The 19,247-nt window shown below is 34.7% G+C and overlaps 1 protein-coding gene across 2 annotated transcripts in view; it reads right to left on the bottom strand.

The window, feature by feature from the left end:
* IL1RAPL1 (interleukin 1 receptor accessory protein like 1) overlaps nucleotides 1–19,247 on the bottom strand; it is a 678,979-nt gene that overhangs the window by 144,339 nt on the left and 515,393 nt on the right. For both annotated transcript variants that reach the window (XM_066176970.1, XM_066176971.1), the window contains one exon: nucleotides 16,624–16,698. In XM_066176970.1, the coding sequence (XP_066033067.1) occupies nucleotides 16,624–16,698 (75 nt within the window). The remainder of the gene's footprint in view (nucleotides 1–16,623; nucleotides 16,699–19,247) is intronic.

Genomic DNA, 19,247 nt, shown 5'->3' with positions numbered 1-19,247 from the left:
ATTTTCCTTTCCTCTGCCACAACACGGGCACTACATGTTGTCCTAATGATATTCTCTGTAACGGACTGAAGTGGTGATGTTGCACCCCATGATTCCCTCCTCTTTTCTGCTGTTTGTCAGTATTTACTTGTTAAAACTCAACCCCTGCAGAGATTTTGTGGGCTTCCTGCATTCCAACTGACTGATGTCTGAACTTCTGGTTTTGAACAGGCTGGACTTTTTATTTTGCTGGAAGCTCTCAGTTTATGCCTGTTACACCTACACCTCATCTACTTCTTATTTCTTGCACTAATTGCCACATGTATTTTTCAGCTTTCTCGGAGCCAGTTGCCTGACTAGAGGTCTTTCAAGGACACTGCAAATTCCTGTGAAGATACTTCTAAAGTTTAGGTTGCTCACTGAAATTTGACCAGAACAGCAGACATGATATATTGGATGATTTCTAAATATCATCATCATCATTAAAAATCCTTACTATGCATTTTAGTATCAGTTATATCAGAGAAATTTCTTATCATCTAATCCCTTCCAGAAGTAAGGCAGTGTTCTCTGTGCTGCTAAAACATAAGGAGGCTTCGACCTGCAAATAATGGGATCATTTGGGATCGGTGTGGAGCAGGTTACTAATAAATACTACTTTGAAATCTGTGATCTCTACAAAGAGATTACAGATTCTACTGCACATTTGTATGTGAAAGACTTTCTCTATTTTATTTCCCATTGAAATTTGCAGTGTGGTGGATGGGGGATGCACCCAAACACCCAAAATTCAAAAGATGCTGAAACACCAAATGAAAGCTGTGCTAAGCAGCATATATTTGGATTTTAGTGCAAGGACTCATTCTGAGATTACACCATAACCTGAGAGAGTTTTCAGTATCCAGACATGCCAATCAAGTGAAAACTACAAAGGCTCACTGGTAGCTTCCATCTTTGTAGAGTCCTGTGGGATGCCTGGCAGTTGTAAAACATCTTCTAATAAGAAGACCATTGACTAGATTGTATAGAACTTTTTATTTATCCAGTTAAATTTTTCATGACAATTTTACTGCATGGAATAAGTTTTCTCTCTTCTTGTCTGGGAAAATAGTGGTAAAGGAATGAGGAAGAAGGCAATGTCCTTTACAGAGTTTAGACTTATATAGGGTTTATGGTGTGCATTGAAGAAGGAGGAACTAAGGAGCGATAACTATAATCTAAAGCTCTTTCAAAGGAAAGAGCAAAACAATTATTGCTGTTGTGGTAGCAGCTGCCATGACCAGGTATAACTCTACAGAGTCCATACATAGTAAAATAGAAGCATTTCCTCAAGAAATCTGCAGCCTTTGTGGTGAGCAAATGTACAAAAATTCATATGGAGACTGTGAAACAAGCAAGTTTTAATAATTTCAGTCACATTTCATCCTGCCTAGCCATCATCAATGAATGTATTTAATTACATTTGTCTGATCGAGGATGACACCTGTCTTAGCCAAATCTGCAATGCATGAAATGCACAAGTGAGTGTTAGAGGATTCTTGATGTTCAGAGGTACATTCCTGAAGTTCAGATTTCTTGAATTTCTGATGAGTTAAGGTAAGGATGTGGGAGGATGAATATATTTCTGAGATAATGACTTTCTTTTGTTCAGTGTCTGTCACTTTTATGGAGGATACTGGGGAAGGAGAAAGTCTCTTCTACTCTTGGCATGTGGGTGAAACTTCAGCAGGTGAGGAAGTCCCTTTCATTACAAGAACTACCATTTGTGAAGACTTTGCTGCTCCATAAAATGGTCTTTCACAGAAATCTTTCTTGCTTTACTGATACAAGAAGTGTCTGTCCCACCTCTGCTTGCAGTATAACCAAGGACTAATTGGAAACTGAATCCTATGAAATGCATCTCAGATAGAAAAGTGGAGAACAGTCCATTGCCTGCAGGTATTATAACTCTACAAAAGGCACAGTATTTGAATTCCAGGTAATCCTTTGCATTAGTTACATTAGAATAGCTCTCGAGAATTATAAGCGTAAAAGAAGGCAGAATCCAGACTAGAAAGTCATAATTATTGATGAAAAAAAGACAAATATTTATGATAAGAGTGGTAGAGACTGTCTAAATAGAGAGAGCTAGATATATTTGGAGAGAAAAGTGAGAAACAGAATTGGAATCCACAAAAAATTTGATGGCTATGTCCTTTATGGGAAGGAAATAGATGGTAGCAGTATTGTGTGTAAAACTCTCTATCTCCAGCAGGCAAGGAAGATTACTAAAGGGGAAAATGTACAGCCCTCTAGACAGAGAAGCCCAGGAAGGAGAGATGGTACATTTTACAAACAGTTGGCATAAAAAATTTAGAGGGTTTTTTTTAAGTCTTTAAAGAATCAATTATATTTTTTTTTCAAATACAGAATTATTTCAATTGTTCTCAGGCTTCTGAAACATTTATATCCATAAAGAAATACACAGTCTTGAATCTCATCTTATGTACTGGAAAGGGTTTGAATTGCAAAGACAACTGAAAATGATTGACTTTAGAGAATCAGAAAAAGTTTGAGACTGGAGAAACTCTTATAATGCCTTTCAATATCATGCTTCTGAAATAAGATTTATCATTACTTACATATGCCAGACTTCTACCTCATTATATTTTTAACTTACAACTCCAAGCAGTTTGTTTTTAAAAGTGAATTTTTTTAAAAAAAAGACATTTGTAATTTAAACATTTTAATAGCATTTTCTACTTAAATCAAAATTAATGTATAGATTCTGACAGAGTCACTTTTTCCCAGGATTAGTCATTAAAGAAAAAAAAATCCTAACATTAATGCAACACAAGTTAATTTCTTTAGCTACACATTAGAGATTGTCTCTCATACCACCTATTTCTGTTATAATCTTATTTTTTTGAGGCAGCATAGATCTTCACAAGTCTTGACCTTTGTTAATCATTGACTGATTCTTTTTATTTTTTCCTTCTCCAATCTTTGCTTAGAGCAAAACAAATATTTTTTAGATCAATGTTTTAAGTAGACAGAACTGAGTAGCATAAGAAAGGATGAAACCTATTAAAAATATATATTCTTATTGTTTTCCCCCTGTTTAAATTTAAACACAAAATTTAACAATTTTTGAAATATATTTTTTTCTTTTTTTAGTTAGAAAACACTCAACTGGCAAAACCCAACTTGTTCTTGTCTTTCAAAACATATTTATGGCTTACTTTACATAAGGACAATGATGCAGGGTGTGGGTTTTCATCTCTGCATAAAAAATGTTTTGGATTTTAATGTATTAATTTAATTTGATTTAATTTATTTAATTTATTTTTATTCCAACCTAATTGCATGTATTTCTGTGCTGCAAAATTTGAACTGCCAAAACAGACAGTAGTAATTTTTAGATTATTTTCTCTGTTGACTTTCCTAATTAATTTTCAAATAACTCCAGAGTTTTAATCCAAATATAACATCATGTTGTATTTTCATAAAGAAGGTAAATTTATCTACACATTTCCCTGCATGATAGATAATACATTTGGGGATAGGTAAATTACTGATCATAAATAAATAAGCTAATCATTACTAACTGTGAAGAAGCTGTTTACATATTGAATAGACAAACATGAGAATAGATTATTTATTAAGGATTCTGTATTGTTCTTGAAATCATAAATGTGGTACCACAGTTCAAGGAGTTGCAAAACATCTGTGCCACAGCAAGTGATAATGCGTACTGTGAGCCTTTTGGAAAGCAAAGGACACCCCACAGACTTAAACTTCAGCAGTGAAATCATTGCTTCCATTTGCCATACACTGGATATATGTCTCAGGAAATGCTGCTGAGGTCAAGTACTGAGACTCAGCCCATCTACAAGTCAGTCACGCGTGAGACCCAAATTAAGTGGCTTTGAAGTAACCAACAATTGTACATGCACCAGCTTCCCTCTTTAGACATCTCGAACTACTGAAGTCCTTATTTTCATCCGTGGGTTGCTTGTAAATTGCTGCTGGCAGTTCAACACTTTGTATCTCCTCATCCATTAGGTTAATTAGGATTGAATCATACTGAATTTAGGACACAAATTCCATTTCATGCCTTTGGGGTATTATGACAGCTCAGAGGAGCTGGCCCACGCCCACACCCACACTTGTTAACAGAACGGCACAAAGCAAAACCAGAGATCGGGGCAGGGGCTTTGCAGGGTGGTGGATGATGGATCAGGCAGTGACACCACCTTGCCATTATAAAGATAATGCTCCTAAATGGCAGGCAAAGTTCAACAGAGGGAGTGCTCAAACTCAGAGAGATGGCTTGGTACAATATTCTCCTTTAGTCCGCTTAAGGCTGAAACGCTTATTTTGTAATCACATGAAGATGGAGTTGAGAAAAAAGGTGTGTGTAAAGACTCACTGAATGCAGTGAGGGTGGGGCTTTGGTATTTGGCAGCTCAATTTTTCTACTGAAATTCTAGTTTCCAGTGTAAGGGAAAAAGGGAAGAATTTCAAAACAAAAGTGTTTTACTCTTAAAATTATTAATTTTTAACCATTTTCACTGATAATTGCCTGTAACATAAATTCAGAAAAAAAAAGTAAAAATTAAAGTCCTAACAATACTTTTTCAATGTATTGTACAGATATGGTTGAGTCAACGGCCTTATTGTGCAGATTGTATTAAAATCAATGCATTTTTTCATAACAAAACAATGTTTCAAATGCAGAAACATTTTTTTTCATGCCACTAAGAGGAACAACCAAAAAATGCTTGAAAGTCTTCTGACATGACAGCATTAAAAGACTGAAAACGTACCAAAAATATCATCTCCCTAAATTAAAATTATCTTTCAATTTTACTGAGCCATGGAAGTATGACCATCAAAAATTATTTGCTGTGTTATTCTCAGTATCGCTAATATGTGCACTTCTGCTGAAAAACAAGAACCGTCATACAATGTGCTTGTTACTCATATTGATGAGTACAAAGGAGATGGAGCAAGAACAGTGGATAAACAAAGTTAACTTAACATCTAATTAAAGAGTTGATATGAATAATACCCTTTTTCCTTTTATCACTGTTAAATATCTGCTTTGCTCTCAAGCTTCTTTAAGTGCATATCAGGTAGTTAATTAGGTAGCAGTTTGATTCAATATAGCTTTAAATAATATCAAAATAATGATATCCTTGTCATGGTAAATCATTAACACACCCAATTGAAAGGAGGTACATTTCAATGAATTTAACAGTCAAAAATACAAACACATTAGAAGACTTGGGCTATAAATTTCTATGATATACCACATCTTTTCCTTTCCATTTATAAAATTCTTCTTCTTAAACGGCTCAATGAAAAATGTTTCTGAAACCTATATTTTAATATATTTTTGGAATTTGGCATTCTTTCACCTGTTATGTAGAGGTATCATGAAAGAAGACATTCACACACTCCAAGTTCAGGTACATCCTCTGAGATGTCTGAAAAAAAAGTCTAAAATCCTATCCACAGCATGGAACAAGTTGTCAGTTCAGTGAAGTCCAGGAAAATCCACCTTGATGAGAAGATGCAGGTAGCTACAAAGCAGTTCCACTCTGGTGTGATATGATTTATGTCATATAGGTGCTTCTTGATCTGTATTGACATTTTTTGGGAACTCACATTGACTAAGTGGGGACTTAGTGCGATGTTTCATAAACAGTTTGAGCCAAAACACCTTCTCCCCCCTTTTTTTCCCAGGCTATAATTCCCACCATCCCCATGTATTGGCAGGAGGGTTAGTTGCACTCATGTCACCATCAGCATAGAAAACCATCCAGCTTAAATTGGTTCTCTTTCCTTTAAATTGCTTTTCAGCCCAGTAAGGAAGAATGCTGAAGCTGGATGATATAGGAGGAGTGTGACAGAGGCAGATGTCAGGGCAGCACAGTTTTACACCTCTTCAAAGCAATCATGAAACATCACACCGTTAATGGCTAGCATAGCTGCCAGGTGAAACTGTGTGTCCTCTCAAGAGGCTCTACTGACTAATTCAGGAGCCTGTTTGAGCCAGAAGTCTCAACTGAAAAAACTGAACACTCTTCATGGTATATAAATAGCAGGAACACAGAGGTACTGACAGCAACAGAAGTTGGGCATATTGATGGGCTTTGTGCATCTTACTCTAAAAGGGAGTTTATGTTGGGGCTTTTTGGGAATTTTCTTTCAAGATGATGGTGCCAGAATAATTCTAAGCAGAAAACAACAGGACCAACAGGTTTCCCTTCCAGAAACTGCAGGAAAAACTAGCAAAATTTTCCTCCTCCCCAGGCCTCTTTCTGCTGTACAAGTAGGAGCCTGTACAGCCACTTCCCTCTGAACTGCTAGCTCAGTCTGCCCTGGAAACCACACTCCATTGCCAACCTCCATTTTCCTCCTTACCTCAGGGTAGACTGATGTGAGGAACTACCAAAAATAAAGCAACTTTGTAAAAAGATGTGAGTATCAATAAAACTAAAATGCGGGCAGTGAACTGTAATGGGTATCAGCACTCTCAGAAAAGTCTTTCAAATACATTGAGTTATGCCTTATACATTTCTCTCCAGTAACTACTACAATAACATGTTAGTCCTCATTTTACTCTTTGATTTAAACTAGGTTGAACTATTATTGTTGGTGACACATTCGCACATGTGTCCACTAGAGTATTAAAATATTATATTTTTTATATTCTAAAAAAACCCTAAAGATCACTCATTCCCTAAGAGCAGTTCCAAAATATTTCTTCTTGGATTTTGCCCTTCTAAATGTAACTTCTGTTTGTTTGTTTTTGCCAAGAAGAATAATCTCACTGATTTGAGTATCTCATGACGGAAAGTATTTACATTTATAAGCTTTTTTAAGTGCCTGACCTTTCCAAAGCATTGGGTGACTGTAATTGGCACATTGGCTAATGTAGCTATGATAAAATATCAGCTGTAAGATTAATTGCCACTTGATAAAGGCAAAAAAAAAATTGCTGCTGTATTTTTAAGTCATCTTGCTTTATATGAGTATTGAATGTCTTTATTAAAAGTTGAAAAGGTTTTCCAAACAGAAATCCCCTAATTTTGACCGAAGTGGGATGAATCCTCTGTTTAATAGAAATTTATGGGAGATTAAAACAACACAAAAGGAACCCACAAAGAATCTCCACTATAAACCTATAGGTACCTTTGTATTAATTTCTATGTATTATAAAACCAGCACCAAGAAGCTAGTCTTCTTTGATTTTTAATGAGAAGAAATGTATCATGCATGCTCTTAGATATCTCATAAAAATCTGACCGTGAATGAATGATTAAAAATTACAAGCACGTATTACTTCAAATTAATTGCTTTGAAAGCTGTGAAAGAAACAAAACTTATAACCCTAAAGCCTCACATCTCCAATCTATTCATTACATTAGTGTACAGAGAAGTAATTTTGCAATGCTTGTTATAATTTTTTCTAAATAAGCCTAATATGGTGAACTGAAGTATGTGCTTCATTTATTTCTGTAGTGAACATGAATAGCCACTTGATATGTTTTATTTCATGGGAAGTATAACATTTGTTTAATATTTTTTCTCCAATTTTTCAGTTGTTGTAAGCTAGTTGTTGGAATGACACCAGCATCCTGGTAATATAGCAGATAACTACGTGAAGGACAATTTAAGCAGCTGAAATGACTGGTTCATTAAAAGGTGACATTTGCTGCAGAGCTCCAGGTAAATGCTCAAGGCCTCACAAACACCTACATCCTGTAAATTTAAATTTTGAGTTTACTGAACTGAATGCCTTCTCTTTCCTTTAACTTCCTAGCTCCATGGTTCTCAGCAGTTACCTATGAGCAGTGGGACCAGTGTTTATCACCTGGGGTTTTTTGCATTTGGTCTTTTATTTGTGTATACTTTCAGATTGGCATAAAAACTAACTGCTTAATAAACCTCTAGTTTCAGGTGATATTTTACTTTCTTGTGTGGAAAAGAACAAAAGCACAAAAGTAGTTCATTGTCAGACTTTTACCTCAGGCAAAAGAAGAAAAAATTAAAAGAGGACAGATTGTGGAAAATACTGTGTTTTTCTTTGTTTATAACTCTTTAGAGCATTCTCAGACAGATACAGGACACGAGTTATTGTTGGCATGTAAGCGTTGAACACACTGCTGGGTTTTTTTTTGTCAATATGAAATTTAGACTAGTAACCATGTGCATCCTACTATTCTCAAGCCTATCCCAAAACAAAGGAGTACACTGACCTATAGTTCATCATGCATTCATTAGTAAAAAAAGTTATATAAATATTTATAATACATGTCATATGTAAGCTGTTGTTGGAATTATATTCATTTTTAATATCAATTATGTTATGTAGCATTGAGTTTAATTTCTGTATTTATTTTATTTTCAAGTTCCTCTGATATTAAACATGTAAAATTACATAGGTAAAAAATTGAGTATTTATGAAAAATATGTGTTGATTATATCTTGAGATTATATATCCTGTATATTCATCCATAATATCCTATGAAAACAGACAGGAATACCACTTCAGAATGCACAATCTGGAGTCTCAGAGTTACACATCTGTTAACAAATATAAAAAAAGATCCTGTTCAGCTGATTATTTCAAAATATTTACACTTCTCTTTCAAAATTACTATAAGAGTTTACCAAAAGCATTTAAGCCCTCCAAACCCTTTATGTTCCTTCAAACAACTTTCCATTTTCTAGTGATTTGACAAGTTCTCAAATCCCAGATAATTTTTTCTATTAAGAATGTATTCAGATTTAGATGGATTTTTCAGAATAAAACCTGTGTGCAGCAATAAATCTTAATACAAATCCACAGTTAGTCCTAGACCAAAGCAGTGTTCAATGCAGCTTCACGTAAAACTACTCTTTTGAACTGCATGAGCACATGCTGAATTTACCAATAAGGCTGGAAAGCATTTATTCTAGAACTGGAGACAGACTAATTCCTGTAAAAATTGTAAATTCCTGGTAAATCTGTAAATTCCTGAGTGAAAACTTTATTCTTATTTGACCAATACATTGTTCTTGAGATCCACTTTATATATGATTAGCTTTGCTGCTCACAGGAGACCTGTATCCCTACAGCACAATATTCTGGAGGAGTTAGTTAATTTAAATACAGTTATTAATGATGGTACACAATATTTAATTCTGAGTTTGACATTTGCTGTTTAACATTTTAATATTTTTGCGTAACACCATTGTATGATGGTTTGGGGTCTTTTTTAATGCAGAGAACCACTCGTATGTTTTTCAGCATCATATATGATGAAGTCCCGACATAAAATTCAGAAATACAAAGTATAGCTTGAAGCAAAAAATCTGGCAATAGATGATCAAAGAACAATACGAATACTGATGTTTCAAATGTACAAAATTAAAGTCTTTTTAGGACTATATTTCACTCGAAATAATGTACTATATGTGCCTAAATTGCATTTCTTGCTTTGTGTACTTATTATGATCTTGGTTACAATAATTTATATCCTGCTGTCTGCCACAGAGTATTCCTACAAAGGTTTTGCTGTAACTGAGTATATTTTACTCCACTAGTGAGGAACATAAAATTTTTGATTGTTTAAGTCTTAAAGAGAAACCCAGTTTTCTGGACTATCCAACTGACATGGAAAGTCTTCTCAGGTCTCATGGTCTTCTCTCATACTATCAAAATAAACTGATTGTATTGCACAAGCAATCTGAAATAGAATATTTTCATATAGCTAAACTTTACATAAAGAATCAATGTACACAGCTATAGAGATACTGAACAGACACTTTTGTTCTCATTAAATCCTGTTTAGATGCTTCACAGCTAAGGATGGAAAATAGTACCTAGAGCAGACATTCCTCAATGGAATATAGCCTAGCATGAAAAAAAGAGTTTTGCTCTTCCACCATTAAATCAGAATAATGTGTTTAATGTGTTGCAGAGAAAGCATTGATAAAGTGGGATAAAATTTGAACAAATGCATTGTCAATTTTTTTTCCATATATATATACATTTATATATATAGGGAGAGATTAGGTATACATATATATATATATATATATATATATTTATTCTCAGACTCGCACAAGTGGGTAAAGAGAGAAAAAGAAAGCTTTAAAATACATATGCTATTTTTAATATCTTAACCATGACCTATTAGGATTTGATTAAATTAGGAAAAAGAGTGGAAGGAAAATCAGCTGACACGTTGTCACTGCGCTGCAACTGCAAACTTTTTCTTGGTGCAGTTGCATGTTCTGAGTCATTTATTATTTATTGTCTCTTCAGTAAACTGTATTAGGCCCTTCATGGACAGCCTCAGCTACAGAATAGTAGAATTAATGCAATCTGAAGGTTAAAAGTTTAAAAGAGGGAGTGTCTTGCAGACACTTGCAGGTGTTTTGGGGGGTTTTTTTGGATAGTCAGATTTTAGAGACTAAAACCTCCCTTATCACCCTCTTCACTAGATTTTTTTATTTTTCCTATGTCAAGACCCTTGTTGGGAGCACATTTTAATGCTATACTTCTGCCTTTGGAATTTGAAAGCTGAGCTGAAATTGTGAAAAAAAAAAAAAAAAAAGAAGGTATTTTCCCTATTTAAAGTAGAACATGTAAAAGAGTCTGTATGTAATTTTGGTTAGGTTGCATCTGGTTTGAGTGCAAAAAAATTGCATACATGCTAAAGTATATATTTTGATATTCTGAACTTCCTAATAGCACTGCGTCAGAGAAATAAAGAGAACCTTTTTAATCATTTCTTCCCTTCCAACCAAATGATCCAGCTTGAGCACATTTATAAAAATCCAGAAGATAATACTTATATTTACTAAATTTGCTTAAACGACTAACAACCCTCACTGTTGTTATTATTTCTGCTTGTGACACTTCAGGGGCTCTCCGTTTTTCCGTGTGTGTCTCTCATGATGGTACTCAGAGCCTGCTAAAACAGGGCTTGAACTGGTTGGCACATCTAGCTGTTATCTTTGACAAAAAGACAGCAAAATTAACAGCAATATGGAAACTTCTTTATCAGATAAATGTTCCCCTGTGTAAGATTTTCCTGAATGGTTGATTTATATTTTCATTTATATCTTGGTAGGAAAAATTGTCAAAGACACTTTCAGTTTTGTTTCTTTGTTTGTTTTTGTGGGTTTTTTTGTTTGCTTGAGGTTTTGTTGTGGTTTTGCTTGTTGTGTTTTCCATATGCTGATAGCATATATATTCTTTATCTATTGATACTAGATTTCAAATATTTCACTTTTAATGAACTAGTCTGCAGTTAAGTCATTAACTACATGAGTTTTTCAGCAACGTTTTCCCTAATGTTTCACTAGGTGAGTTAAGACCAGGAATTGATATAATATTAAACCAGAACATTTCAGAACAGTGAGGTTATAAATTTCTCAATAAAAAAAGCTCTTAAAATATTAGTTTGTTCAAATCTAACTTTTTGCAATAAATACTTCAAACAGAAAAAAAGATTTTTTTTTCTTTTCAAAATACGCCAGGTTGTCTTTTAGAAGGATAATCCAAGCTCTTAGATAAATATAAAAAAAATTAGATGATATTGTGGAAGTAAATTGTGAATTTAAAGTTTTAATTACTCCTGTGTGAAACCGTTGCCATATTATGTTACTCTAACCATAGAATATATCAAAGAACAAGTGTCCAATTGAAACACATGATCAAGAAAAAAGGTTCAATTTTGTTTAAAGACAGTTGATGTAATCTAATAAACTTGAAATTCATCATGTAAAGAAAAAAAAGAAGTGAATAGAGAATTTAAATGTAATCTGTAAAAATAAAACTTAAAATTCTCAATATTCTTTCAATTCAATTTCCATCCTGAAAGGAGTCACTGATTGCTGGTTATTGCATATCACTTTAGTTAATTTATTTATACATCTACTGATTAATCTAGTTAAGGATAGCATTTATCGTTAACAAGGTCAATTTCTGTGGAAGATTTTTAGGACAACAGAGTGCTATAAATGAACCAGCATTCTTCTGTCCCTGATGGGGAGCTTCTTTCTATTACTACCTTAAAAATAATATGCTATAAGTAGTTCAAAGAATTTTTTTGTTTGATTCTGTGCAGGAAAGGGTGACAAAAAAGAAATCCCTAATTCACTATGTAATAGTGAATTTAATTTTCTCAAAATAATGTCCTAGATAAAAACAGGACAGGTATTTACTGCATATTTGGTCACAAATAATGTTTTGGGTTGGATAAAATTTAGGAAAATTCACTTTGTTCAGATGACAGGGAAAGTGTCTTGGTTCCTGTGCAAATTTATCTTTTAGGTCCATTCATATAGTGCTGGAAATATTTTATTCATTTTTTTAACTTGTTTGTTTGTTTTGGCTTTTTTGTTTTGTTTTGTTTTGTTTCTTTTCTCTAACATCAAGCTTACTTAGCTAAAAATAACTCGGCAATAGCTTTATTTTTCTGGGTGAATTTTCTTATGTAAAATTGCAGCCTTGTGCAGTACCAGGAGGCACATTGAGAAAGTGGGGAGGACTAGCTAGCTTTTGAGGTGTTTTATATAATTATTTCATATTTTGTAATTTTTTAATCCAGATTTGTCTGTTTTGGAATCACATTTGTCTTTTTTAGTACCATGACATGAACCAATTGGTTACTGAAATCAGACTTTTTTGAGTCTGGCTAATAGTATTCTTTATTTCCTTGAGGGGGGCAGATATTGGACAGTGCTGGTTTGAAAAACACTGTAACCTGAAAGGTGAAAGTGAAAAGACTCAGAAATTACCAATAAAAATTCCAGAATATAATTTTTAAAATACATTTGCACATAACAGATATTATATATTTCTATTATAAATATGAAACATCTGCATTTCTCTATAATTAAAAATATAGTTACCCAAAGTTTTAGGATTTCTGATATATAAAGAACAATGTGTAATTAATTCCTTCCTGAACAGGTCTTTATTAGTGTTTTCAGGTTTGTGTTTTCATTATTATTACAAGGGAGTCTTATGCTATCGGGGATTTGTACACTTGATACGGTTAGCACGTTGAAGGTAAGAAGAATATTGTGGAATGGTCATGATGTTCCTCATTCTTATGCCTTGCCTCCCCTGAATTGCCAGTTTTTCTCTCCCTGGCATATGCTGCCAGGCCACAGAGTGGCTCAGAGCTGAAAACACTCTTCTGCTTACAGCTCTAAGCTTTGCAGGACACAGTCTTTTGCAGAGTGTATTTAACATAACATTTTATCTGGAAATGTTTTTTCCAGAGAAGTAGTTTGTAGCGGGGTCACATATCTACCTAAAAGCCCTTTCAACAGAAGAAAAGCTTAAATGTAATTAGCATTTTTTATCTTTGCAACAGGATTAAGTAATTGATTGCAAAATTGGAAGTGAAGTAGCAAACAGAGAAACATTAAGTCCAGAAACTAATCTTTATTTCCACTAGGAAAAGATCCTAGAAAAACCTAGAACCTAGGTTTTTTGTACTTCATTCCTTAGCTCTCCCATGCTATTTTCTTTGAGAAGCCTTTGAGAAATTAACTTCTCCTTCAATTTTCATCCTGTGCTTCTATCTTGTGCATTTCTAGTTGCTATTCAATATATTGGCATTGGTATAAATAAACAGGTATTTCAGATGTTATCAAGGTACCTGTGACTCTCTAAAGTTGTTGGTTGTAGTGCAGCCATGCCTACCACACTCCCAGAAACCAGCTGAATAGCATGACGCCTTTTCCTCAAACAGCTGTGGAAAACTTGATGTGATGGGAGCATGTGGATTCCTAGGACTGAGATGTGCAGATTCTCCATTTCTGGATTCTCACCTTTTGCCTCAACAATTCTGACTTAAGCCATACCAGTCACCCCTTAGAGAAACTCCTTCTTGCAGTAATATCCTGGTCTGATGTTGTTTTATGGAAGCCAAACAAAATAATAACACAATAGGTTTGTGGTCCCATGACATGAGTTTTAAATGCTGTGTATAGAAGGAGCCACTATGTCTTACATGTCTGTCACCCAGCAGTGGTGGAGCCAAATGAATGGGATATGTCTTAGATATGTCTTGGGAGTTAGATACACCTCGATTAAGATACTGCATGGAAGTATCCTGGTCAAGAACTGAATTCCAGTAGCTCTTTCAACAGAAATACTGGTATTATCCTTGCAATACTGGCATTACTGAGGTCTTCCCCAGAAGTGTGCCCAGCACTGCTCCAGAGGGGCCTGCCAGCAGGGAAAGATTTGGAGGTGGACATCACTGCTGACTTTTCAGTACATCATGTGCACCTGAAGCAACACACATGCCTGTAAGGTAGGTATGACCTCCCAGAACATTCTCTGACACATGTAACCTCTTTCATTTCCAGCTCCAAGTGGAGGGCTGGAAGGTGAGAAGAACAGAAATGTGGGAGGAGAGCAGGGATTGCCCCAGCTCCCTGCTAAAGAAATCCTTGCCTGCCCCAAGCTCCTAGTTCCTTGCTCTGTCTTCTCTTTGAGAATGTGAACACCACCCATTCCACTTCTCCAGTGTCCACCAACACTTTTATTTTCCAAGTAAGGGACAAACACACCATCCCAAACACACTCTGGAGGACTAACATTTTCTGGCAGTGTCTAGACTGGTCACAAAATGTGGCCACGCCAAGTCTCAGCTGAGTAGGATTCTCCTGGCTACGACAGCTACCTAAGTGAACCTTGGCATTATTCCAACATTCGAATATTCTGCATCTTTTCCAAGGTATGAACTGACCCCCAGAAATGAACACTGACTTTCCTCAGGGAAACACAGACCTTTTGAAGGTTATCCAGCAAGACCAAGGCATTAAATCTAAGAGCAGAAAAACACAGTTTTCATGTTAGGGAACTGTGGGGTTTTTTAACTTGTTCCAGTTCTTATAGATTTTTCAAGGGCTTTTAAACAACAAGTCAATATATTCTTGTAGCTTCTTGATATAAGGATAAGTACTGTAACTTCACGTTAATTTATGGTCAGGCTTTCCCATCTGTGTCTGAAAGTGATGTTTTCAAGTTAACTCATATTCACCAACAGCTACTTAGTTTTCTGAAAAGTCTTTTCCAAACCCAGCTATTTTCAAATTATTTGATGTTTCTTAGAACTGTTAGAAATCAAAACTGAGATTAATTTTAAAACTCATAGACAAAAAACCTCTAGCTAGCCATTAATAATTACACTCTTCTTGAAATAGGCTCACCATACAGTGGATTTAGCAGGAAAACATCAAAGCCCAGAAAGGTTCTGCATTTTGGTTTTTCTTTTTTCATCAAAAATATCTCAGTTAGAAACATTAGTTAATAAACAAGTGTGCAGTCACTTTGTTCTCTGTTCCCCACTCTTGTGTTCAAACAATGTAAAATCATTTAGGACTGGCATACAGGAAATATTTTCTGAGTTAGTGTATCAGAAACAAAACCTTTAGAACAATAGAAAGTAGCTCTAGATGGAAACATGCTACGTGTCCTTTCCTATATAATAGTTTCTAATATATATATATTTGTATATAGATATAGATATCAGGATATCAAAAATTTACCTGGATAGCCTGAATCCTTCAAAGTAATAGTTTATTATTGTTATCAATGAAAATATGAGTAATTCTCTGGCCACTATTAGGCATAAGATGGTAAACACCATAAAATACTCTGCCAGTGACTGTCAGAATTAATTTGCAAGCCTTCTGCTTTTTTGAGATCGTGTTGCAAAATGTACTGAGCTTTACTTGCAGGTTGTTTTGGTTTTTTTCTGTGAGATTTATATATATATTTTTCTATGAGATTTGTTTCCACCAGATTGGTTTCCATTTTCTCCTGTAGCCAACATGCTAGAAAATCTATCAATAGGTTACTGTTCTGACACCAAAGCATAATTCCAGTGTAACCTACTGTTTGTTTCTTACAAGTTGCCCTCATTGCCAATCCACAAAAAGAGATAAATTGCTAAATCTTGCAAAATCTAGTAACTCATACACTCAGTTTTGGAGCCTTCATTACCTCTGCAACAGTAGGAGACTAAAGTGACCAATCATACTCACCATCCACTAGACTAGAAAAAATGAAACAAAATACTTTCTTCATGCATCAATTTCTCTTCATTCATCTATACATAAATATCCATGCATTTAGAATAATCAGATGCTATTATGATAACACTACTATTTACTGGATTATTTGCCCAGCACAACCTTTGTAACTAAGGAATATGTTTGCAATTCTGTAGCAGCCAACAAAGCACAGAAGTCTTCTGAGCAGAACTTAAATCACAAAATCCCAATGAATCCCACAGTAAGTATAAACATATAAACATACTGTATAAACATTTCTGTATAAACATCCAGAAAACAGAAAGTTTAGAAAGAAAAGTTCAGATACTCTTGACTTTCAGCAAGATGAAACCTAGTATCAGTAACCAAAAGCTTAGCATTCAGTATTAATTATTAAGATTTTTTTTAATGAAAAACAATCTTGTAGCTGATATGTCATACATCTCTGCATGGAAGCAACGCATGTTTAATATAATTTCAATAGAATTATTAATGTCAACATGACATCACACTACCATCATACATTAACACATCAAATTCCTTCATATAAATTGAACAGAGCTTATGTTTGCTACTTACCTAACTGGGTCTCCTGAATTGTTAGCTTAGTCTCCAAGGGGTGTAAAAGCTTTGGTGGTTTATCTGTTAGTGGTGCTAGAAAAGAAAGAAATTCACATATGTAGTGTTCTGATTATTATTGGGTAGACCAAGACTTAGTTTTATACCTTTTATTTCAAGAAGGCTTTGGTTTTTCTTTTCTTTCAGTAATGTTCATGCCTTCAGTAGCTGTAAATGTTTTTGCTTTGACAGGAAATATAGCCCCAAAATTAAAGGCCCTTGTATTAAAAAAGTAATATCTTTAAATTCCCACAAAAAAAACCCAAATAACCAAGCAGAAAAAAACCCCAAAAACAAAACCAAGAAAAAAAACAAGAAAAAAACCCCAAAAGCCAACAAACAAACAAACAAACAAACCCCAAACCAACCAACCAAAACCACCCCCCCCCCCAAAAAAAAATGCACTGAAATAGATAATTCTCTTTTTCTAAATATTATCCAGAATATCATAGAAAGAGTTTTGTGGTGGTCAAAAACCTTCTGAAGGTTGGTGAAGTGTGGTCCAAACATGCATGTATAAAAACCATGCTATTCTACTGAATATAACATCTGTCTGCTTAATCCATAGAAGTGACATTGATTATTACCACTCTTGTTAGTAGCAAGTTACTTTACTATGTCTGACAGATGAGTGCATGCCATATGAAAAAAAGAAAAAAAGAATGATTTTTTTTTTCCTTTAATACTGATAGTAAATATTCATGGGAAATTTCCAACTTTTCTAGTCACCTGCAACGTTTTGATATTCGGCTTTTCAACATCAATTCATACTTCAGTTTTTAACACAGATTATGGGCTGTCGCAGATTTAAAATACATTTGACATTTTGATATAGCTCTAGAATATTTGTTCCCTTCAACTTGTCAAAATCAATGCTCCTTTTCTTACTGACACACACACACATACCCATATGTGTATGAGCTTAATCTACTAAACACACTCATCTCCTGTCAGTGGAATAGCAGAAGTTTATTTGCATTCTCTTCACTATGTTTCCTCTGGTCTTTTAGTAAAATAAAAACTTTAAACCTTTAAATAATTTCAAAAGGTACAGCATTAATTTAAACTTTGCAACAATTAAAGAATGGAACCATTATCAACTCAAGTTTCTGCTTTACAGAGATTATCCTTTGTATGATAAAAGCATAAACCCAACCTGTTGGTATCAGAGGTGTTAACAAATCAGACCTAGCAACGAATCAAAATTCAGTGGAGTGGTAAAAGACGTGTACTTGGTCCACAAATCTTCTCTCAGCTCATTCTTCTTACAGCTCCTAGTCTCTATGGGAAATCATTCTGCACTACAGGCTTTGGAGAGAGCTGCAGTTGTGAAAGATTTTTGGCGTCATCTCTGGCTTGTTACTTCTCTTTACACTAATGTTAATTCTTTTTATCCCTTTTTGTCTCTCTCTCTTTTATTTTTTTTTTCCCTTAAAAGCTAAAGTGGGTGGAAAGGAAAAGGATTCCAAATATATTTTCTTCTTAAACTGTAAAATTAGTCATTCCCATTTCTTAGCTTCTCTGTAAAGGCACATAATTCATCAGCACATTGCCATTTTTTTAACATTCATTATGAATTAAAATTTAATTTTGCTGTTCTGTCATTCTCAACTCAATTACTATTCATCAGATAACGTCTTCTGAGTCAGTGTTGTTCTAAATCTGTTTTGAAACTGTGAGCAAAGTTCCCTCATTGTAAGTAAAGATATAGTAACTTGTGGAGTTTATCTGAATGCAATGAATAAATAGATTAGAAACCAGCATTTTTATCAGTTTAAGCAAAGATCAACATTACTTTTATGATCCTGTATCTTCGGCCTCTAAGAAGTTTTCTATTTTTAAATGAATAGGCCCAGGATGTGTGGAGATAAATCATACTTCAACAGAAATATGAAGTTGTTATAAAATTTATACCAGGTTTAATTTATGAGATTTAATACATAATTTAACATCCTTTAACATAAATTTAACATAAATAAAATGCTGCTGAAAATAATAAATTAGGCCATAACTGGTGTATCAAACTCACAGGAGCATGTAAGCTGGAAGGATCCTTTGGAAGCTGAATGATCCCACTTCCTGTTGGAAGCAGGCCCAATAGAGCAGGATTTCAGGACCTCATCCAGTCATATTTTGAAATTCTCTGTGGATGCAGATTTCACCACTTCAGGTGTTCCAGCTGCCAACCACCCAGTGGCCCTGTGCTGGACTTGGTTCAGTACGTCTGTCTTTTTGAACAGCAAAGAGCTGAAAACTTGTCAGTGTCCCAGGTGTGGCCTCACAGACACCACAGGACTGGGAATGGTTCACCCTCCTGGACATGTTGGCTAAACTCTTGCCAAGAGCTGTGCAGTTGGACTTCACCTCCTCATGCTCAACTTATTGTTCACCTGGGCTGACAGGACCATTCATGAAAAGCTTTTTCCTACTCAGTCAGTCCCAGGTTCTGCTCTGCTGCCCAGGATTCTTCCACTTCTAGACCAAGACATAACCTTTGCCTTTATTAGACTCCATGATTTTCTCCAATTTTTCAGGGCCTCCTGAAGGAACATCTCTCTTCTTTACTTTGTCACCCATTTCTCCCA

The sequence above is a fragment of the Chamaea fasciata genome, unplaced genomic scaffold (genome assembly GCF_029207755.1).
Source record: "Chamaea fasciata isolate MVZ Bird 193981 ecotype frontalis unplaced genomic scaffold, bChaFas1.0.hap1 SCAF_2, whole genome shotgun sequence".
NCBI classification, from domain to species: domain Eukaryota; kingdom Metazoa; phylum Chordata; class Aves; order Passeriformes; family Sylviidae; genus Chamaea; species Chamaea fasciata.
The sequence above is the reverse complement of the archived record's forward strand: the minus strand, read 5'-3'. Positions and strand labels throughout refer to the sequence as shown.